Consider the following 23,656-nt stretch of genomic DNA (forward strand, 5'->3'; position numbering starts at 1 on the left):
AGACGTGGCCCTGAAGAATGATGCTGGTTTTCAAGATTCCCCATTCCCCTCAGAAGCTGGAGGGGCGGTAATTAATGTAAAAGAATAGCAATGATAAATCTACAGACTAGAATTTGCAGGGTAGGTTTAAGACATTACCATCAAGATAGTACCATGGACGATTTAAAGACAGTTGCAAGGTAGAAATACTAGAAAGGTTTTACTAGAGTAAGTGGTGCTAGAAGTAACATGAAAAATCTTAGAAATTTCCATCCAAATTTAAATCCCTCACAGGATAGAGTGATTTTTGCCAAAATCTCATTTAGCAGAAAATAAAAAAGGCTGCAAAGTGGTTTAGGAAATACAAGTGTGGATTTCCTTTTTGTTTTGAAACCTTACAGCTTTATAAACTTCAACTTCTTTAAGGATTTCTAAATAGCAAAGTACTGCACAAAGTGCAACTCAAAGGCAACAGCAAGGTGACCCTAGTCTCCTTTCTGGGGAAGGAAATCAGACTGACAAGCATGAAAATAAACTACTTGGATTGCAATAAGCAGAATAATTAAATCTGGACACTAAGGTGTGTATGACTTTTAATTGTCCTTACAGTTAAATATGGATTTTGCTTCTCCAGTGCCTGTTCACACCTGGTTCTCACCTGGGCCTCTTATTTCAAGGTTCCCTCTTGGCTCTGCAAATCCAAACTCACTTCACTGTCATGGGTAACTAGAATTACTGATACAGAGAAATAATTACAGAGAAGCCACTGCAATGCTGGTTTCCATTCTCTAGCTCTGTTGCTTTATTTCCCTCCGGATGGCCAAGCTACCTACTTATTATCTAGTAATATACCCACAAAAATTAACAGATTCATAACCGTTTAGTCTGAAAGTAACATAAATGGAAGAGGAAAAAAAGGCAGATAGTTGTTCTTTACATCAGCACATCTCCAATTGCCCTGACCCTACACTTTCTGGATGTTGTGTCTTTAAAGAGATTCCACTGGGAATTAGGGATGTGCAAGGTTACGGCCTGATAGCCGACACATCTTTGGCTTTGTAATTGAGCACTAGAAGATCAGCAGAAAGACAAGGACAAAAGGGAGAAGGGAAGAAAGAAAACTGATAATTTTTGCATTTTACATGTTTGCAAACCCATTCTTTGCTTTCAGCTTATATTGTGAAGTTGGAGGAAAAGACCTGCTGTTCATCTTTTCCACCAGTAGAAGGAGAAATGGGATACTGAAAAAACTTGTGGTAATTTTTTTTTGTAAGTCAACCTTCTATAAACAATATGACTTGGACACTTCATTAGTAATACCTGCATGGCACAGGAGAGCCTGCAGTCTCCTTCTTTCACACTTTCCAGGTCAGTTGTCTTGATCTTGTGCTGTGTTTCTTAAGGTCAAGATGGCCATTCAGCCCTGGAAAAAGACAAAAATGTATGATGGGAGAAGACAGAGGAAAAGGAACATCAAACTGTGGCAACCAGCTACAAATTCATTTCCAGTTCTTTATCATCTTCTGACATATTATGTCCATATTAGTCAAGGACAACAGATTAGCTTCAGAACTGGAAGCAGGAACACATCTCAGATCTGTGAGCACTTTACAAGTACGGTTATTTCTGGTTTACAGTTGGGGTCATAAGTTCAGCTGGGGTGGCTTTCCTACCACAACAATTAAAGGAATTTGAATTAAAGTCTGCCTCTGTATCTTGCATCACCAAAGGATGCCCTTGCTGTGCTGCGGTGCTGTAGGAGCTGCACTTGCCCATTCATTTAATTTTCTAATGGCAACTCTTCTTCATGCCCATCCCAGAGACAAGAGCAGAAGACAGAGGTGAAATACTTTACAGGTACTGAAGAAACAGCAAAACAACACTTTTCACCTCTGGAAAGCATCCACTTTATGCAAAAGTTCTCCTGCAGATTTCAAGAGGATGTCCAGAGGCAGCACACTTGACTCATGAAGCTCTAGTTTAACGGTATTACCCTCTTATTTCACTTACGTTTCAGGAATATCTGGGGTCCTGTTGTACTAGCAAGTGAACAGTCATGGAACAGGCAACGACCTTTTCTCCAGCAACCTTGTAAAACGTATTATAATAATAAGACAAGACAAAGTGATTGAATAGAGAAAACAGATGGGCAATTTATCAACATGTTAAATGCCGTTGCTCCCCAAAGAGCACTCCTCCCTCAGCCAATTCTCATCTATCCAGCTGTATATTCAAGGATAAAGATAAACCCCTTTATTTGCATAGCTTCTCTATTCACAAGAAAGAGGGAGATTTCCCTGACTTAACATGATGGTTTACATAAAGAGCTTGTTCATGGCCATGTAGGACCCAACATCCCACTGGCAGTCAGGGGTTCAGAAAAACCACACTGTACCTGGGACCAGAAGGCCAACCCCACGTAATAGAGGTTTGCCAAGAAACCCACAGTGTAACTAGGCAATGCTGGGCTTGCTGCTTTTATTATCACGCTCAGTCAAGTGGAACCGGCACCATGACAAATGCTTCAGCCCCTGAAGGAGCATTAAACGCAACATGAGTGAGAATAAGTACAATTCTCAGTGGATGGAGCTGTATCAGCAAGGACATCCAGTCCAGAAGTGTGGTAGCAATGGTGCATCTTTGTTAGCATCGCGTATTTCAGTGTAAGAGACCAAACAATGTTGGTAACCCTGTGCTAGAGCTAAAATAAGCCACATCTAGATTTGCAGAGTTATGGGGTTATACCTGCAAAACTCTAATACAGGTTTGGCCTGTTAATTGTGAGGTTAAGATTTGGATTATTTTAAATGCTTCAGCTAGTATTTATATTAAATGCCTTAAAAATGCATTCCTTGAATTTGGGATAATGCCCGCAATGAAAACCATTATTACAATAGTAGCTCTTTATAGTACTTAATGGCAATGCCCATACATACCCATGTAAGTGCACAAACACACAGAGTATCCATTAAAAAACATATATGTATACTTTTATATACATGCACAAACACAAACTCATAGAACACTCTTCTAAGGGCAAATACTTTGAAAAGCACCCAAAGCAACATGAACAAATAGGAGGAAAGAAAATCAGTATCCAACGTGATCCAGGATGGTGTCCTCCTGATGATGTATAAAATCATGTTTCAGACGTTCTAAAATGCATTGAATTTGAAAACATGAGAGGACAATTCCTTTCTTCAAATGTTTTCCACAAAGCAGGCCTGTGTCAGGTGCAGTTGGCAGTAAACAGATTATAATCAGGAAAAGCCCATCTGTCCATGAAATGCGTTAATACGGGAGATCTGTCCCCTTAGCGCACAACAGCTGCCTCCGTGCACGCTGTCACAGACGGGAACTACCGTCATATTTGAATGCATTGAGCTTTCACAAAACTGAGTACGATAAAAAAATGGAAGGTTTTGAATTCACTTCCATTTATTTCCCACCTAAGAACATCCAATTATTCTGATGAAATCTACCACAGTCCTGCTGCAGATCTTCTCAGTGAGGGTGACAGACACTGGCCCAGGCTGCCCAGGGGGGTTGTGGAGTCTCCTCCTCTGGAGACATTCAAACCCACCTGGACATGTTCCTGTGTGACCTCACCTGGGTGTTCCTGCTCCAGCAGGTGGATTGGACTAGATGATCTTTTGAGGTCCCTTCCAATCCCAAACATACTGTGATACTGTGATCTGGGCCAGCAGGGAGCTCGGCTTTGGAGAGAGGGGGCTGAATAACTAGGAGTTTTGTTTCAAGCATCTTGTGATTGCTGCTAATACCTTCCTTCGCTAACAAAAGTTGCCACTTACTGGACTGAGATAACGGATTTTATTTCTTTTTGCCCTTATTACGTGCCATTTGTAAACTGTTGTCTTCTGCATTTTCACTGTTTACACGTCTGTCCTCTCTTACTCAACAGCACTGTCTTGTCTTCTTGCTAAGGGTGCTCCCTGCCAGATTTTTCTGGTTTGGGGAGGCGTGCAATGTGAGCGATTCAGCAGGATGCTCTCCTCTTAAACACTAGCACTAGATGATCATCTTTGTTATTTTTGCAAGGCTTCGCAGAATTTGACAACTGCAATTCACAATGATAAACAACAGAGGATAACAGTCCTATGGGCATTGCACGATTCCCTTTTCTCTGCGGGAGACCGATAAAATCGGCTTTTATACTTTGTTTTGTATGTGTTAACCTAGAACGCTCCCCAGTCAATTGCTTTTGTTTTTGTGGTACATTAGATGGCAAAAAAGACACAACAGCTGGAATAAGATTTTGCAATGAAATTGACATTCAGCAATGGAGACCTTCTGAAAATATAGCAGATTAGTGGAAACAACAAAAACAAAACAAATGGAGAGGAGAGAGAAAAAGGAAAGAAGTTTCCTGACAACGTTCTCATTACATCTCAAGCTAATAATCAGAAATGCATGGGTGCTCTGGCCTCTTGTAGAGAGATCTCCTATGTTGGAGCTGAGAAAAGCACACTCACAAATCTCAGACATTCACTTTTTCCACAGAAACGTAACCTATAGGTGCATCAGGTGCTGATAGACTGACCTATTCGGAGCTGCAAATATTAATAGAAAATGCTGAAACCCCACTTTTATGCCTCCACCCGAGGAAGCATTTTCAAAGCATTTCTTCCAAAGTGGAAGAAATCTCATCTGACCCAGTTTCCTCCCCTGTTTGTTACCTCCTGGCTGTCTCATCTGAGGTTCCACCTGCTGTTTCTCCATCTGCCAGCCTTTTTTAGATCAGAGGAACCTTCGGAGCTACACGGTGAATGTCAGGAAAGCTTGAAAATGTTGTTTATGTCTGCAGTTAAACAGATGATATTTTTCATTAAAAATGCAGTATAGAGATACGAAAGGCCAAGACCTCATTTGCTTTTGGTTACCATAACTCAAGACCAAATCTGCTTAGTGAAAACTGATGCTATTAGTTCAGACCTGCGTATACTTAAGCAGAATGATAATACCCCATGAAGAAAACTATTAGCGTACCTTCCAGTAATACTGAAAGCCCCAAGCCAAGGACCAAAAAGTATCAGATAATTTAGTCCTGTTGAGGACTTAGCTGTGGGATTTTATGGTAACCTCTGTTTTTCTGCTACTTTTGCTACTCTTGCATATTTTGCAGAGGGAACGTGATCATCTCGTCTCTGCCATCTTGGAGTTCTATGCGGAATTATCAACATCCATGGAATGCAATGGGAAAAACTCCCTTTATTTTCAGTGAGGAAGGGATCAGAGCCCTGGAGCATCACCAAGAATAAAAGGTTTTAGCAGTTATTTTCTCCATAAAAGGACACAGAAAAGAACTGGAAACTCACCGCATCCGTATGGACTGCAACACATCACTTGAAAGTCACTACACCAAAGGCATGTAACACAGAACCAATATCATGATTTACAGTAATAACAACATTATTACCATGTTCCTAATTAGGAACTATTATAAGACCAATTAAAGCTGTCAAAACAGTAAAAAAAAGAGGCAACAAGTGTTTTTTCCCTGGAGGACTGGGGTATGGTGAGTCTCATTATAACTCACAATTTGAGGACAGAAGATTGCTTTCAGTTTGAGTTGAAATCTAGGCTCTTAAGGAAAAGAGGGCTCCAAGCTATACTCCTGTCTGGCAGACATTGCTTGAGCAAATGTTACCACCACAGAAGAAGTGGTTTTTTAACAGCCAGGACAGACACTTTAAAAAAATTAATACAACCGTATTTATGTAGTTCAGCTTTAGCATCCAACACAAATCTGATATTTGCAATCCATGCGTCAGTGTCCATAGCACTGCAGGAGATAAGACATTGGCATTTAGTTTACCTGGAAAGGATGGTCGTATGTCCCTTGAGGACTCTAATTAAGCAGCAGGTTGTTAGCAGAGCAGCGCATCACACTGTGCTGCCATAGCAACCGGGGTCCCAGGGACTTTCGGGGCCATCTGAGGGCACATTTGCAACAGGCACAAGAACTAAACCTGTGCTACGTTCTGAACGACCCGACAGCTCTGAATGATTTGATGGTGTTAACCTAGGAAAGAAAACAGTTAACTGCCACATGTTCAGACAATGGGCCAGTCTCAGGAACCAATTTATTCTTATTACCGGTTTTTACACCATACTGCTCTCCACAGCATACTTAAGAAGTGCACGGCTTATTTGCAACATGCAACAGCTTAATTTGGTTCCCTGGTAGAGAAACGATAGAGCAGTTGAGACCTGTGTGCTGTGGAAGAGAAAAAGAACAACGGAAATACATATTGTACTTAGACTGCTATTTGCAGTGCTGTTCAAAGATGTCCAAGTCAGGAGATGCTTTTGACACGCTGCCTGTTGAAGGAGACTGCAAAGTGTCAGTGGCTTGTTGCAGGTTATCGTGAGAGATTTCTGCAGAAGAGCACAGGGCTTGAGGCTCCATCAAGCAATTTGACTACCCATGAAAAAATATTTGTAAGCTGTTTGAAATGATCAAGGGGATTTTCAATTGCTTTGGAAAAAACCAGACGGATGGCAATTGCTGTGAAATAAATGAACTTCCTTAGGAATATGCGGCTGGGACTGGCAGATGACATGGGAAATTGAAGCAGTGGTTCTCTAAGCACCACGAAACCAATATGTTCACACCATCAGAACCGCGGCCCAGAACACTGCAAAGACTGCCTGGGAGGGAAGTACCAAATCCCAACTCAGGATTGGAGAATCTTCAACAAAAATCACTGTACCATTCAGATTAGAGGCAATGTTTCATCCAAAACAACATGATAAAACATGAGAGAAGTAAAAACATCTCACTTTTACATTTGTTTACTATATGGAAAAGTATCCAGGCAAGATAATAACTAAAATTACCATGTCTAAAAACAGGCAGTAGACTGTACTTTTGCTAAATGGGACTTTATACAAGACAAATTGATTCCAGCTAATCCATAGCCCTCCTGTATATCCCAGTGCTTTGACAACCTCCAAACAGTAATTATTCAAAAGGGCCTCACCATTTCCTCATCACCTGCTGCGACCCATGAATGGCTTCGTTCCCTCTCAGGTTCTCCTTACAACAGAAAGTTTATGAGCACTTCAAGTGAATCTAGTTTGTCAACAATTTATTCCAGCTGAGGTACCAGCCCCGACACCCTCATTCTTCACCCAGTTTTTCGTACAGACTGTGCTTGTGTTTGCTGGTTTTATCCTTGGCAGGAAGCTCACAGCCCGAATGCTTCAACGTGGGCTTTTGGAGATGAAAGAAAGAGTTATAAATCATCACTATTTCAGAAGTGCATTTTTAATGGCTTACATTTTATTGGCTTCCGTTGAACACTATTATTTACAGACACAAGTTAATAAAACACATCACAAACCAATAAATTTTCAACAGCTAATATTTATAGGTGCATAGTTCATGCTCAGTTAACTTTTTTATATGTATAATACATACACGTATATATAAAGCTCTCACAATAAGTCATCTCTGCACAGAAAGAATGGTCATAGGAAACAAATAAAAATTGTATCATAAACAATATCAAATTACTGACAGCCTATCAACAAAACATGTACAGAGTTAGAAATAAGCAGTAGACACTTAGGTGTTTTTATTTAATGTTTTCTTTTTTAACTTTTAAACTTGAAGCCACAATATCCACAGCACAACAATGACCCTGCCAACCAGCTTTTATTTCAGCAGGAGGGAAATGCTGAAACAAGGTGGGTACAGTCACAGATACTCCAATCATTGCTGATGGAAGACTTCAAAATACACCGTAAAAACTGTAAAAAAATGTTACGACTGGGCACATTGGAACTCAGCACTTGTACAGGATGGGACATCTTTAGTAGTCAGTGGATTTCAGGAGATATAAAGGAAGGAAAGGACTCTCATGCTTCAGGTTCATAGTCTTGATACTCTTCCTGATGAGGAGAGCAGAAATCAGTGCTACTAATATTTTAAATACATACATCCCACTTCTACTCTTAGTGGATCCAGTGCCAATCCTCTCATTTTCAGCCTAATTATGTGTGCTCCCCTAATACTGCCCTGTCCTGATATTAATTTTCTGGTGTCAGATATTGTAGCAATATTTTAGATAGCAGGTTCATAAAACTCAACAAAATAATTGACTCCCATAATTGCATTAACTTAAGAGTATAATAATGAATTATCGTGTTTTACAAAGCACGATGCTTTGATAAATGACCAAGTTACTAAAGCAATCTATGGAGACACAATTTCCCCCCGTATTCCCTATCAAATGTAAGAAAAAGATACAAGTTTACTGTGGATTACTCAGAAATGTTTGAAAACACACATAGTATTTTCCCATTAAACTCCCTCGCTGGCAAAAAGCAACGGATTTTCTGGTTCCCAGCTCTGTGCCTCTGGGGATTTGGCCCAAAGGACCATGTTTGTGCAGCTCAGAGCCCCAGCCCGTGCCAGGCTGATGGAACCCAAATGTGCAACTCTTGACGTGTCCTCCTCCACCCGCATCCACAGCAAAACCCACCGCGGATTTACCTCCGGAGGCATTTCGTAAGCCTCATTCTCAGGATCCACAGGAACATCTGCATTGTTCACCATTCCTTCCTGCAGGAAACCTTCTTCATTCTACATTTAAAACAGAAAAATAAAAGCCACAGGCTGTACTGCTTGCCCTGTCGTTTATCCCAAAACATCTTTCCTCCCCGCCGGTGGTTGACTTCTTTGCCCTGTCCTTTGGCCGCAGGATGTGAAGAGCCAGAGGACATCAGCTTCAGAAGATCTTCTCCATGTTTCCAGGGATATCCATGGGAACAACTACTATCATCTCTCTGAACAGCTCAAGTGCTGATATCCCATTTCTCTCCTGCAATGAGCAGGCCATGAAGTTAACCCAAACAAAAGAACAGTACCACCACCACCCTGATCTATGTCTTTCGACAGTATTTTAATCCCTCAGAAAATGCTTTGGTCAAGTCAAGAAGCAAACCAAAACAAGGGTTTTTTGCTTCTTAAGAAAATGGTCTGGGAAACACAGTTCCACACAAATTAGGTAAGTTGTGACTTAATTTCTGTTTAGTTACTCAGAGGAATATAGTCACAGGTATGCAAAAGCAGATGTAAATCAGGCCAAAGGAATTAGGGAGTATCAACACACACAAATTAAAGATATCTATAGAATTGAATTACTATTTTATGTTATAGACAAATCAATCTTCTCATAAATCATGGTTTATTTTACAGTTTAAGCCTTTTCACACTGCATCTCAAAGTGGCCAAAAAAGGGAGAACTATTGTAATTCAGACTATTGCATGTACTTTTTTTCCTCCAGTTTTGGAACCTGACTGTATCGATAAAAGCTTTTTCCCTTTCGCGGGTCACACCTCTATATGCTTTCTTATGTCAGCCAGCATGTTACCCTATGGAGTATTAGTACACGACACATGGCACTACCTGATACCCAGATTCTTCTTTCTTTTTCTGGGTATCTCTTATTGACCGTTGTAGAAGCACTTCTATTTTACATAGCAATTTTCCTAAGAGCCTCTTGGCATTAATGGGATTGCAACAGCGTAAGGAATAACTTGCCAAATAAGATTAAGTGTTGCCTTAGAACTATAGATAGTATTTACCATCTGAAACATACACATTAAAAGGGAAAAAAATTCCAATTAGGCCAATTCCGGTAGTACTTGTTACTACAGAAGTTCACAGAGAAGAAACACGAGTTTTGCCAGAACAAAGACAGCTGGGGTTCACCCTGAGCTGGAAGGAAATGGATAGGAAAATAGGCAGACTAGCTCAGTGGAACTATTGTGGCTATGCTGATATATACCAGTTGCCAACCTAGACAGAAACGCACTAAAAACAATTACAGGCACTCAGGAAGAAATTGACCTTAAAAAAAAACCCTGCAGGGTGATAGCATAGACAGAAATACAGTATTAAGTAAGTTAGAAAGCAGACTAATGAGGTAATTCTTCAAAATCTGCAGTTTACAAGGTAGTGATGCTAAACTCAAGTTAGGATATAGATAAAATGAGGATAAGGGAAGATAAACCTGAAAATCACCTCTGCGAGTTTAACACAAAATAGAAAATAGAAAGTAATATGTCATTCCCTCGGGTTCTGTTTTTGGTCACTAAAGAGAAGAGTTTGGCAAGTACCTGCTACCTGTTAACAACTTGCGCTGCTCTATGGCATAGATAACATGGACAAACTCCAGAAAGTCAAGGGACACTGATGAATAATGTTGTTAATATCTTTATTTAGACCCGTGTCTTCTTCCAGAAGAACTGATATTTTTGGATATTCAAGATGACAGGTAACTTTTCAAGCATGAAATTATTAGAAAAACTGCGCCAAATTACAATTCTGCCCTGTCTTATCAAAACGCTTGACCTCCTAAGATTATTTGATGTGCAATATTTAATTCCCTATCTTCTAAAAAGAAATATTTTAGGAGTATTTGTGCCTATTTGCTTTCAATGAGAAGTAGCATCAATCTCAATCAGTTTTGATCAATATAGCTAAACACTGTGTGATGCAAGTTTTAAAGCTGTGCGCTCCATCTCACATATCAGCTCTAAGGACCTACAGCTCCAGTCTACTGTTCTCCCACTTAATGCAAAATATACTTTAAATTCTGTTTCCCCCTATCATTAAGGAACAGCTTTGGCTAACACTCAGTACATCAAGTAAAACCGTGCCCAAAAGCAGTCTCGAGGTTGCGCGAGGATGAAAGCATGCAGCTCGATGTTATCTGGAGCAGGAAAACAGATGGCAAGTGAAACTGCCAGGACCATTAGCAACGATGAAGAAAAAGATTTGCCAGTTGAATTTCAAAGGAAAGTTTCAAAGCTCCTACTCTGTTAGCAACCTTTGCCATGGGTCTGGGCTGTCCATCAGGATTAGAGACAAAATGCCTAAAAAAGTTCAAGTTGTCATCTCCCAGGTTCCTTCAGCGAGTTCATGGAGATTCCTCTACAGCTTCAAATAAAACAATCAGCAGCACCAGTAAAATACGATATCAATCACAACACCGAGGTTTTTTGAAATGAACTAAATCATAAGCCACGCCATCAAGGGAACCTATGCCTGGAAAAGGCTTATCACCCTTGTCCAGCTGCAAGCAGTGACACAAACACCACCTGGATGTCACTGCAGTTCAGATGAGAATGATGGGACTCAGTCACATTTGCTATATTTAAATGTATAGCATAGGAGATGACGTGATTTTTAATGGTGGCTCTCCCTGCTTCTGATGTAGCTTTCCTCTGAGGTTTACTCACAAGAGTAAACAACCACCCCCAGCAACACAGAGCAATCCAATGTACACCTTATATTATTATTTACCTCCTTTAAAACAAAGAGATGTTCTCGTGATCAATGATTCCATATCCCAATTCATTTATGCAGGAGGAAAACCAACCAACAGGCCACTTCTTGTCTTAGAATGAAAGACACGTTTTTCTTTCAAAGCTGCCATTTCTATTTTTAACACATACCAAAGGTCAATTCCAGAGGGAAAGCCCTTTATTAGAAGATCTGAAAAGCTAAACAAAAGCTTCTCAGAGATGAAGTCAGTTTTCAACTGGGGAGCACGAGATCTTTCACAGGAAAAACACTTTAAAAGGGGAAAATTACAACTCACACAATAAACAAGGTATTAAAAGAATGGTCAAGTGAGGATCTCTGCTTGTACCCCAAGACTTCCCCCAAGAAAAAGCAAGTCCCTGCCTATATCTTGGTGTGAAGCATGATTGCTCTGGGTCATTTTGTCAAGCAACTTCGGTCAGTTTAGAAATGAAGGGGAGCCAGTGTCCCATCATTGTAAAGTGGTACATTTGAATGGCCCCAGACTCAGGGAACAGGTATATAATAACTGGTATACAAGAGCCGCAAGAATGTTAAGTGGAACTTCTAATTTTAATTGCTGCAATGGCTCCAAAATGTTGACCCCCACCTCCTTTACTATGGGAACAAATCCTGCTCAGCAGTGTGTGCGACAGTGTGAAATGACCCACTTTTACAATAAAATAGTAATGTGTCTTCCAATGCCAAATGACTGCCATCAGAAATAAATTATATTATCTCAAGTCACAGACAAAAGTGACTTCAAAAGGAAGCATTGTAATTGTAATTTAGTGGCTGATCTAAGCATTATAATTTATTATCTCTCTGTCTAGTAACACTTTTTTTTTTTCCATTATGAATGCTGAAAGAATCTTACAGTAATCTATATTCTCATTATTACTGGAGACTAATTCCTTCTGGAGTGATTCCATATTCCGAGATAAATAAACAAGGCTATCAAAGTGTCAGCTCTTAAAACATTTATACAGGCAAGGGGAGATCACCCTAAAGTCACAATCCGTATGAACTCAACACCAAGAACAGCCTCCAAGGATGATACCGGAGTTCTGTCTTCATTAAATAAAGCTAGAACTCAGTGATACATTAACTTGGCTGACCACATGAACCGTAAGCAATGGTACATGTCAGCCAGCATGGAAATGAACAGCCTTCTTTGCATTTGGCTCCATTAAGTGAGTAAAGATGATTTTAAACAGCACGGTCCCAGTCAAAGCTGCGAGGTTATTTTACCATACTTTATTTAAAACTGCTTGACATAAGCAGATTTCTTGAAGCATTACGTAGTGACTTCAGCCCATTTCCAGGGATGCTTTAAAAGAAAGATCTCTATAGGGAGTGAAGAGAGGGCAACATTTTCTCCCTCTGGAGCATGAAAGGATAAGCTAACACCATCAGCATTGACTCATTTGCTTTCACTCTCCAGCTGCCAGGAGCTCTAATGGTCGCACGGTCACCTTCAAAGGCTGTAATTAATTGACGGGAGATGATGTTAGCGCAGTTATTATCAGCGAGCATCTCTCTTTAAAGCGTTCCTTCCATTCCAACCTATTACAGCACTTTACCTGGCTGGGGAATTTGGAAATGCTTCTTACACGGAAGAAAGCAGCACTTGCTCTGAAAAACTCCTGCAACAGTTATATGAACTACAAAGGTTTCAGGAGCATTTCCTGCAGTTGCAATCTATTCAGCAGCAGATCAAACACTACAAAAGACTAGAGAGTCAGCTTGCATTTTAGTACTTATATTCCTGGAGTTTCTCTCTTCATCTGGGAGCCAGTATACAACTACTCAGAGCTTTCACCTGCATGGGGAAAGATTATTTCTTAGTCCACTGGCACGAAACACAAACATCAAACACCTCTTCAGCTTATTCCTCTCCTGTAGAATAAGAAATAATTCTTTTTAACTAAGTGGAAAGAATTATTTAATTAAGTTTACTTAGTAAGGTGTAGAAGGTGAGGAGACTCCTAAAGGACTAGCATCTAAATATATAGTACTTGAGTATCTGTTTTCATTTCCCCTCCTCCCCTGGCACCATTACTGTTATTTTTCCCCAAATCATTCCAAATAGATATCTGGGAAACACCAACTTAAAAGCCTCCAGTGAAAAAAATTCCACAGCAACCCCAGGTAATCTATTCCCGTGCTTAATTAATGTTACCATTAGCATCTTTCCTGGTGTCTAACCTCAATCTCCGACACTAACATTTAGTACCAGTATTCCCAGTGGACGCTGTCCCCTTTCTCCCTGTAGCACGAATTTGAAACTGGGAAGACTTATCCTGACTCATTTCAGCCTTTTCTGAACTAAACCAGTTCTTTCTGTTCATGCCGCAGAGTTAGGAAAATGTAGAGCATCCCCTACCCTTGTTGTGCTTGTTCACAAGAACTATCAAAGCAGCATAGAAAGTTAGTTGTCAGAATTGTTGGAATGATACCTTCCCTCCTATTATTAACCCCAGCAGTGCCCCAAAACTCCAGCTGCCAAGCAGGGGTGTGCGCTCTGCCCTGGGAATGCATGGGGGTCACGGCAAAGCTGGCATCAGAAATAGCCACAATTCACACCAAACCATTGGTCCCATGGTCACAAGGAGCACAAAGAAAGAGAAACAGCCTCTGACTTCAGAGAGGGGCTCTAGTCGCACTCCAGCCGCTGCCCCATTCATATTTAAGCGTCCCAGAGGAAAAAATTACACATGAGCACAGTACACAAAATACTGTAATTGACATAAAGCATTGATTCTGGTTATTACATCCAGAACAGCAGGGAAAACTAATTTCTGTCTGCCAGTTTTGAGTGAAATATTGCTTAGCAGTTGCACTCATTACACCCTCTACTTTGGGGATAAATAGAAATACCAAAATCAAACCACTTTTCTTCAAAATCATGGCATAACAGCCAGGTACATGTGATTTACAGAAGTGCAGATGCAGCTGAGAAAGAATCATTTCATGCATGTTATGCCAATGAGAATAATTACCAAAGCTCATTCCGTAGAGATGAGGGTGCTCCATTAAAACAGAGGAGGAACTGAGAGAACACATGTGGCAAACTAATTGCAATCCCTACATTTTTCTCCTACAAGTCACATTCACAGTTCCTGAAATGAGCATTGATATGCTGTCCAGAGCAATACAACATTTTCAGCTTTTAGGTTCTCACTATGATGGAGCTCTTTTGTATTTTCAGTACTGAGGATGATGCAAAAAACACTGGCAGGATGAGTCCCTGCTTCAAAAAAAAAGATGTGTGGCTATGATATGACTCCCTGTAGTTTGAAAACAAATGCGAAAACGTATCTGCTACCAGCCATAAAGATTTTTCTCTGCACATGCTGCTTGGTGAACATTTAGATAAGAATGAGAGCCAGATCTTGAGAAGCACCCATGCAGAACTGAACATAAACAACTCGCTTGCATCACTGCCACAGCTGGATGCCCAAGTGTTTGCAAATGCTCAAGCAATATCAGTTAGACACCCAGCTGTTGAATTTATGTGTAAATGCCACTTTAGAAATGAGCCATACTAGAAAATACTTATGTAGAATACAAAGCTAAAAGAAAATGCAGTTTACCATGAACAAACAAACTAAAAGAAATTCAGCAGCACACTATGTCATCATCTTTCAATCGTGATTTCCAAATCATTTTGTCTCACTTATCTGACGAATAAGTATCTGTGCATTCTCATCATAGGGGTACTTCAATGGCTGTCATTCAAGTACGATAATTTTTGTAGCGGTTTAGCATAAAGCCAGTTGACGTGTGTAGTATTTCATAATAAGCATTGTTCAACAAAAGGATTCAATGAGAAACCATACTACTGAAAATAGCAGTGATTTCTGTTAGACACGCGCATCATCCCTGGAAGAGCAGGCAAAAAAACAACTGGTTCTTATTCTCTGCTTTAGTTGCCCATCTGGCAAGAATTATCCAAGAGCAGCGGTGGCATTGGAAATTGCACCAGTGACTGCTCTAACGTTATTAATCTTTCCTATGCTTGCAATGTTCCAAACACGTATAAGTAGTGTGTGGATGCTTAGTGGGCTACATTCACCTCAACAGGAGACGCTTCTGCCAGGATGTGCCTTGGACCACCCAGCATCCTTAAAAAGCTGTTGATTATTAGATTAGATTATTAGATTATTAGATTATTAGCTGGTACCACAAATATTCTGAAACATTTTTCTGAATGGAGTCTTGCGGGAAAGGAAATCAACACGTTCTTTGCAACAATGACAGCAGGTATATACTGTGTGCAAGCAATCTGATAAGAGAAGCTTGGAATAACATTACTTATGAAAGCCTAAAATCTGATCTACTTGAACTTCATTTTTACACTTTAAAATTATTATGAGCCCTGATTCAGCAAAAGATTTTCAACCATATACTTAAGCAAGTAGTTAGTTCCATGGAAGTAAAAGCTTCTACATATATTTAATACTAAAACAACATTGTAGTGAATCAAGAACTAGCTTTAGACATTCAAAGCATTTCAGGTGCCAAAGAATGAATTACTTAATATGCTAAGGTATGACATCTTTGAAATCTGACGCAAACCATTTTTCTCCAGCGAGATAGACAGACTCAGCATTTATCCATCCATAATTTCTCCAATTAAAACAGTGAGAAGAGAGCTCTTCTACTGTACCCTCAATGCAATAGCAGTGTTAAGATTCACACATAAAGGGACAGCATTCAGCAAAGTGTGTTCCTAATGCATGTTCCAACAATCCTATGGAAACCAAGATTTATGTAAGCCAAAGCCAGCTTTGGAGACAATGTTCCCCCAATGACTCTTCACTGCAGAACAGAACCCCTTCAGCACTGAAGTTATTTTTTTATACTGCTGCTGATTACCCTGTGAGAAAGACAAATGCTTTGTGTTGTGTGGGTGATGCTCCCATTTCCCAGCTGAGCTGGGCCAAACGTTTATAGGGGGGGGTGAATGTTCTAAATGGGCTTGGATCAGTGCAATGACTCAGTGATCACTGCGCACGTGGGAGGACTTCAAGCATTCTACAGTGCTTCTCATATTCTGGCTGTCACAAATGCAAATGTTAGAGAATTTAAACTCATTTTTATCTTGTCGCCTTAAAATCCGAAAAGGGACCTTAGATCATTCAGCAGCCTCTTAAATATTTAGCAGATAGGAAGAAAATATTTTTTTTCCTTTCATGATTGTTTAACTGGCTTCAAATCTAATACTAATTCCTTTATGTGAATACAATGTAACACCATTTGCCCATTTCTCCGGCAAAACGAAAAATCCTCACATTAAAATTGATCTATCTTCTAAACTTTAATGAAAAAAGAAGACAGAATTAACACAGAAGATGGGGTTGTGAACCCCATGAACTGTGTAATCTGTATGCAAAGAACTTATGTACATCTTGGGTGCTTCTATGAAATACATTTCAATTAGTGTGTCCCGTTTGAAAGCTAAGTGCCTTGTGAATAGTGGCTGGAGACACGCTCAACCCATTGAACACAGAATTAACACCACCCTCTTTGAAGGTACAGGACACCCTGCAGCACTTGAACACATTAATCCCGTTGAAGTGCATGTGATTGTATTTCATCACAATATTCATCACGCACTATGAGGCTATATGTCTCTTTTTTCAGCTATGAGCTGAAATTGAACACCTGGGAGCACCGAGATGTAACCGGCTCTGTTGGTCAGGCTCTCAGCTCCTCCATCCTCCCGCACAAACCCTCTCCCGTGCTTGTTAGCGTGTCTGTTTCGTTAATGACTCATCTCCATCGTAAAGCACTGCTTCAGACTCTCCATTAATCACTTTAAGCACGCTGGCTTCTGCAGTTTGCTCAGAGTCCCCACTCTATGAATAATTCAGGCTTCAGTCTTACAAACAAAGGGAAGCAGTTTGTGGGTCTGGCCTTGTATTTCAGCAATGACTTTGTAACTTGCCAGAAAATACCTTAGGGTTGTAATCCCTTTTTCTTCAGTCCAGTGTTGGGTATCTGCTGGATATTTGTTACCAGGCAAAATCTCGCCTTTGCAATGTGATTGCTGGGTGGCACGGGTGGCCAGGCAGCCACCGCTGGTGCATTCCCAGTGTCGCTTTCATACGGGGCTGTACCACACCGCAGAAAAAACTGACTTGCTTGTTCAACAGTATGAAAAAACTCAAGCAAATAATGAATACACTGCACTACAATGGCAGATGAAGAAAAAACATCTCCCTTGACATATTCTGCAAGAGGCGCTCTATGTGTTTTGAGGACGAGTCACTGAGAAGAGCTGCAGGTTGTAGGAAGAGTGTTGACTTTTGATGGACTATTGCCAATTTCTCCTACATCCCAGTTACCACTAGATTCACAGCTCCTTCTTTACATCCCTTTCCATTTCAATTAACTGTTTCTTAATTATTCCTACAACAGCTTCATTTTATTCCATTTGACAAATGACTTCTTTTATTAACACTAACTGCAAAGTAACTTGGGCTCACACTCTAGATTAAAACATGTTTCGCACAAATAAACTTTAGGGCAAAGTGCACTGTTAGCAAAAACTAACAACATGTAACTGATGTAAATTTATGTCCACCCATCAATTTGTCCTCTGATAAAACTTCAAACCCACTGTCAATCATGCAGACAACTCACGAGGCATTATCACAGAGACTAAGAGATGAACCCTCCCTCTTCTAACTTCATTCACTGACACGTGTACCATTTGATATGGAGATCAGAGCTCAGGTAGAGCAGCACAAGAAACTTGATAGATACGTAAGAGATGTATCATGGCCGTGCCACTCCCTAATGTATCACTTTCTCAAAATACATATTTTCTAGCTATCTAGAACTACATATTCAGCAGGTGTATATCTGAGCAGTTGCGCTGACTTCAGACCCCACAATCTATCACTTATCTACCATGACAGATCGCTTATCTACCGAGACTGTAATTTACCCCATATCATTGTAACTCTAAAAGCAAAATTCATTAAGGCTACAAATCTTCTTGGAGAGGCTTTTATACAGTCCTAACTGAACAGACTAATGCATTCTCAGAGGAAGACCAGCCAGTCATACAGTCAGTGTAATCTGAATTCTCCCAATACGTATGGATTAAAGAGCCGAGACAGCCCCGATCCGGTGCAACCTCTTGACTGCACTGCGTAAAGGCAGATAATTTTGGTAGGGAGTTGGCTCTGAATAATCCCACTAGTTCTTATAAAAAACAGAAGCTGGTCTTCAGCAGCTGATGGTGGTTTGGTTGTACACAAAGCAAAATGAAACTTGTTCTTCTATACAGTGAACATACTAATGGAAAATGATACAAAAACTCAGGGATGTTATTAACATACAAACCAAAGTTCACATTAAGGAATACACAGGCAAAGATCCACTCAAAAAACTTAAATATTTTCTTTATATTATAAAGCTGATAAGCCTCTCTGATGTTGAAGAAAAAGTAACTTCAAATAATAAAAGTTTAATGATGCGAGTGATCCTAGGAAAGGAAAAATTCTCATTTAGTTCATCTGTGAGGGCTGATGTTGCAGCTGTTCATCATGTCCTGAGTTTTACTCTGTGAAAAATAATAATGTGGGAATCTAGTCTCTTCACAGGAATCACGGTTGGAACAGTTATTTGGATATCAGGTTTTGGGCTTGTGTGGCCTAGTAACTGCTCCCTATTTTTACCTTCTTGTGTCGCATCCGTCAGAACTGCTTTTCATTAAGACACTTTTAAATGGTTGTATTTTACTTCATTTTAAATCTCGTGAGCAATTTCTACCTCCGGATTATAAAACTGAGCTTTTAAAGTGCTAATGCTTGTCTTGAAAGTTTCAGAGCATAAAATCAGCAGAACACATTATAATAATACACATCAGTTTGGGAGGGATGCAGATTTCATAACACAGGTTCAGGAAAAATCAAATAGCTGTAATTGAGCACTTGCTTCACAACCTTGCTAAAAAAGTTTCTTGAACCACAAAGACTTCTCAGATGTTTCTGACTTCCATTAATACTCATTTTGCTTCCTTCATTTAGTCAGGGCAGAAAGGGCGCAGCTTTACCTGAAAGCTTTATAGCACCAACCAATTTGGTGACTCAGTTGTCAGTTTGCAATGAGAAACAAGCGATGTTTATTGCAGGAATATTTCCACATGCTGTGACAGGCAAGAAAAGTGGAAATAAATTACCCTCTGTGTATATTAAATTAAACAAACAAACAAACAACAAAGTAACCCAGACATCAGCTGAAAAAAGCTCGTTTGCATCTTTTGGGGCCAGACCTGTGGAAGTGATGAAGCATCTCTCCTGCATGTCCATTCTACATTTTAACTGCCTCTGAGACTTAAAATCTGAGTAAGCTATGCAGTACGTGTTCAGGTGTCCCAGCACGGTACTAATTACCAAAGAAGCTTTCTGGTTCAGATAAAACAACTTTTTACCTCTTTCCAAAACACATTTCTTTGCTTCAGTTATGGCAATCTGATGCTGCACAATAGCCCGTATTTAACCAACTGCAAATCAGAAGTTGTCTTTCTGCATCGAGGTCTAACAAAGTAATTAACTCTAACTGCTGAGCTTGCCAAAATGCTGAGTGTACTGACCCTGCAGAAATCCCTGAGCTTCCCCTGGGAAGTTTCAGTGGATTAGTGGTACGTAGCGGAATCTTGACACCAGCCTGTCTTTACCGACATGTCTACACCAGCATCAGCCCTCGGAATGCAGTTCTTTCAGCAGTATGGCATACTCTGAAAAGCCTCCTTATTTATTTATTCATTTTTGAGTGTAAAAGCTGTGTTGACAGCTGGGATGAAGTTCCTCAAAGAGCTATACCCGTATCTCTCTGCCTTCTAAACACAATATTTCCTTGGACGTCTATTACAACCTCTCATGGTGCAGACACGATCCGTTCAAGCTTTCCATACGCTCAGCTCTAGATTGAATTCTGCATTTGCCAGGTTTGGGATAGCATAGATCTGCCAGCACGTCTCTGACATTTCTTTCCTTTCCCAATTGATTATGGGACTGTGTACTTAGTTGTTTTCTCCCAGTGCCACACGACTGCTGAGAAAGAGTCTATTTTGAGGTCTGTAAAGTTCATAAGCAACAAAAATGCCCTTTGGTGCTTGCTCTTTACAGGAACTGGCTCCCAGTGTCCCTCCTGGACCACCTCTATTTCCCAAACTACTTCGTGAGGTTCATTTCAAGTGTGGAGCGATGAGCTTTGCATGGCTACAAAGCCGAATAATCCCAGAGGTGTGCCATGGTTTAGAAGTCAATGCCATGTGTCCTTACAATTTCTGTTTTCTTTGGGAAAAGTTGAGGGAAGGAAAAGCTGAAAATAAAATGCTCACTGCTAATGCAAAGCAGTGTCTTCCAAGTGCCAAATAAATCTCTGCATGCATGCAGAGACACTTTAGGGAACACGTGGTGACATTACCAGATGTGACAATAACACAGTCTCTGCTTGGAAAACAATCATTATTGTTATCACCTATTTTTCAAATGAGAGAAGGAAAATGCTCGAATTCAGGTAATGTTCTTCAAAGGGCTACATTGGAAATATGAAGAAGCAAAGTACTCAAAAAAAATAATCATGACATGCCATCTGCTTTCCGTTATCTTCTAACATCTATCAGCATTAGCAGTGTTGCTAACATTACTCACCCTCCTCATGATACTGGGTGTTTTTCTCAGCTCCCATAATCAAAATTACACAACTGCATTTTATTTAAAATAAATTGTAAATGTTCCTCTCCACCTGATGGCTGAGAAAACTAGTGCAAGCTAGAAGCTCAGAAAAGAGAGTTAAAATTACTTAGATTCAGACTGGTAAATTTATCACAATCTTAAGCATACTCCAGGGACTATATTTCAAAGTAGCTCAGCTTCCGCAGGGATACCAAAGGGATAACCAGCCTTAAGATCCAGGGTAACATAATGAGTCTCTCAAAACTCTGGTTTTAACAGAAAAATCCTGTTGCAAGCCCCATTTTTACATTGGCCTAGCTCTTGCCAGAGAAATCAATTGAGCTCTCTGCCTTTGGAAGTTCGTCAATGTTCAGACACTGGACCAAACATCAATCACAAGCCTATTTTCTCCTCATCCACGCACAGTCCGTGTCTGGGAGCAAGGAGTGAAAGCTCTGCCCCTTCTGCCAACTTGATGCTGCTCATCTGCTTCGCACGGTTTATATTTTTATGTCAAGTGAGGAAGGTTTTTGCTATTCCTGAACAGAAAGTGTGTCACAGGCACTGCCTGCTGACAGCAGGGTGCAGCTCATGACAAGGACCACAGGTGTCGGGACGGTACCAGCACACCTTGGGCTGGCAGGAGGAAAAGGGCAGCCCAGTGCTGCTCACAGGTACTTTTTGGGACACTCAGCCTATCCCAGCTGCCACCTGAGCCATCTGGGTCCCTTTTTGTGTGGCAGCACCTGGGCGATACCTGCAGCACCCCTGCTCACTCCACATTGCATCCCTGGCATGGGTGCTGGCCAAAACCTCAGCCTTGGCCTTTGATAAGATGCAAAGTCTTTAACCACATTATCCTGCCCGGCTGTTTGAAATGGAAAGTTGGGGCTGTGCTAGGTAAACCCACTCCATTCCCTGCACCCTAAGTTACAGCGTGCTTTGTGTTCAGTTTGGGGCTCCTCATCATAAGAAGGACATAGAGGCACTGGAGCGAGTTGAGAGAAGGGAACAGAGCTGGTGAGGGGCTGGAGCACAAGTGTGATGGGAGCAGCCGAGGGACCTGGGGGTTCAGCTGGAGAACAGGAGCTGAGGGGAGACCTTATCAGCTCAAGTTGCACCAGGTGAGGTTGAGGTTGGATCTGGGGAACAATTTCTTCCCCAAAGGACTGTGGGGCTTTGGGAACTGTGGAACAGGACTGTGGAACAGGACTGTGGAACAGGACTGTGGAACAGGACTGTGGAACAGGACTGTGGAACAGGACTGTGGAACAGGACTGTGGAACAGGCTGCCCAGGGCAGTGCTGGAGTCACCATCCCTGGAGGGGTTTCAAAGGCATTTAGATGAGGTTCTTAGGGACATGGGTTAGTGCCAGAGTTGGGTTATGGTTGGACTCGATGATCCTGAGGGTTTCTTCCAACGGAAGCGATTCTATGATTCTATCTTCAGAAGTGCAGAATGTTCTGTGATTTATCTCTGACTCATGCCAGGCCTGTATCACCTGTATCACCTATTGCAGCCAGCAAAAAGACAGCTTGCCCTTTGCTTCAAAGCTATTTTGATGCCATATGTGTTAAGGAAGATATATGCACAAGCCCAGATAGCTGGTGCAAGCAGGCTTGAAGGAACATGACATGGCCCCGGATCTCCACAACCCTCACACTCAGCCCAAGCACTGGGGTTTCAACTAATAATACTCATCAGCTCAACTTTAATTACAGCACCCCAGTGTCCTGATCCCCCTCAAGATTTCTGCATGCACACGCTTCAGTTCATGTACCCACACAGAAGAATTAACACAAATACACACACAGTCCTTTACAGGAGCCAAGCCCTGGTGTTTCCCTCAGTGTGATTTGTAGGAGGCGATTTTCAGAGTTGCCCATCTTTTGCTTTCTATATTTTCTAATATGAAGTAGTGCAATCGGTAATTTCCTTACAACTGTTTCAGGTTTCTTCCCCAGCTGGGTCAGGAAAAAAACAGGACTTCAGAACATTTGAGTGTTTCTTATAAATTCACCTCCCTTTCCGCTTCACTGCTGAGACTCCAACCTCAATAACACACAACCATTCCTCCTACATACTTAAGACCACTGAGCTCATTAATTACTTTAGGAACTTAGTGCGTTCCTGCTGCACAGCTGTACGCCTCAGCCTGTTTTCCAAGATTCAATTTTGGTTCGGTTGCCATTTTTATTACCTAATTCTGTGCACAGAGGTTTGCTGTGTACCATGTGCACTGAGCCACAGTTCTTCACAGTAGGAAATGAAGAAGTTGATAGAACAGCAGTATTAAAATTAATATCAAAGCATTTATTTGATATGTCGAATAAAACAGCACTAAACCCAGAAGTTCCTAATTATATTACACTAGATTAAGAAAGCATAGGCAAAACGTGTAAAATATGCTGGAAATGGAAAATTTGAAATGTTATCAGGTATATTATGTTTTGCAATATAATTTAAGTGCATAGTAGAGCAGAATTTCCTAAGCATTAGACAATTATATCATTATAGTTTATTTGCAACAAATAACTCTGATAGGGAAGACAAGAATTTGTAACTAGCCTTCAAGGAATTATTTTGGATGGATTACCTGAGATTGATTAGCTGTTAAAAACAAGACAGGGACTTTATTC

At 40.7% G+C, this 23,656-nt stretch overlaps 1 protein-coding gene across 2 annotated transcripts in view; it reads right to left on the bottom strand.

Annotated features, from left to right (window-relative positions):
* Positions 1-7,263: 7,263 nt before the first annotated feature.
* Positions 7,264-23,656, bottom strand: part of SNCA (synuclein alpha) — a 50,725-nt gene continuing 34,332 nt past the window's right edge. For both annotated transcript variants that reach the window (XM_065062405.1, XM_065062404.1), the window contains 2 exons: positions 8,501-8,590; positions 7,264-7,896 (listed from right to left, as the gene is read on the bottom strand). In XM_065062405.1, the coding sequence (XP_064918477.1) occupies positions 7,864-7,896; positions 8,501-8,590 (123 nt within the window). In that variant the 3' untranslated portion in view covers positions 7,264-7,863. The remainder of the gene's footprint in view (positions 7,897-8,500; positions 8,591-23,656) is intronic.

This window comes from Columba livia, chromosome 4 (genome assembly GCF_036013475.1).
Source record: "Columba livia isolate bColLiv1 breed racing homer chromosome 4, bColLiv1.pat.W.v2, whole genome shotgun sequence".
Classification (NCBI taxonomy): Eukaryota; Metazoa; Chordata; class Aves; order Columbiformes; family Columbidae; genus Columba; species Columba livia.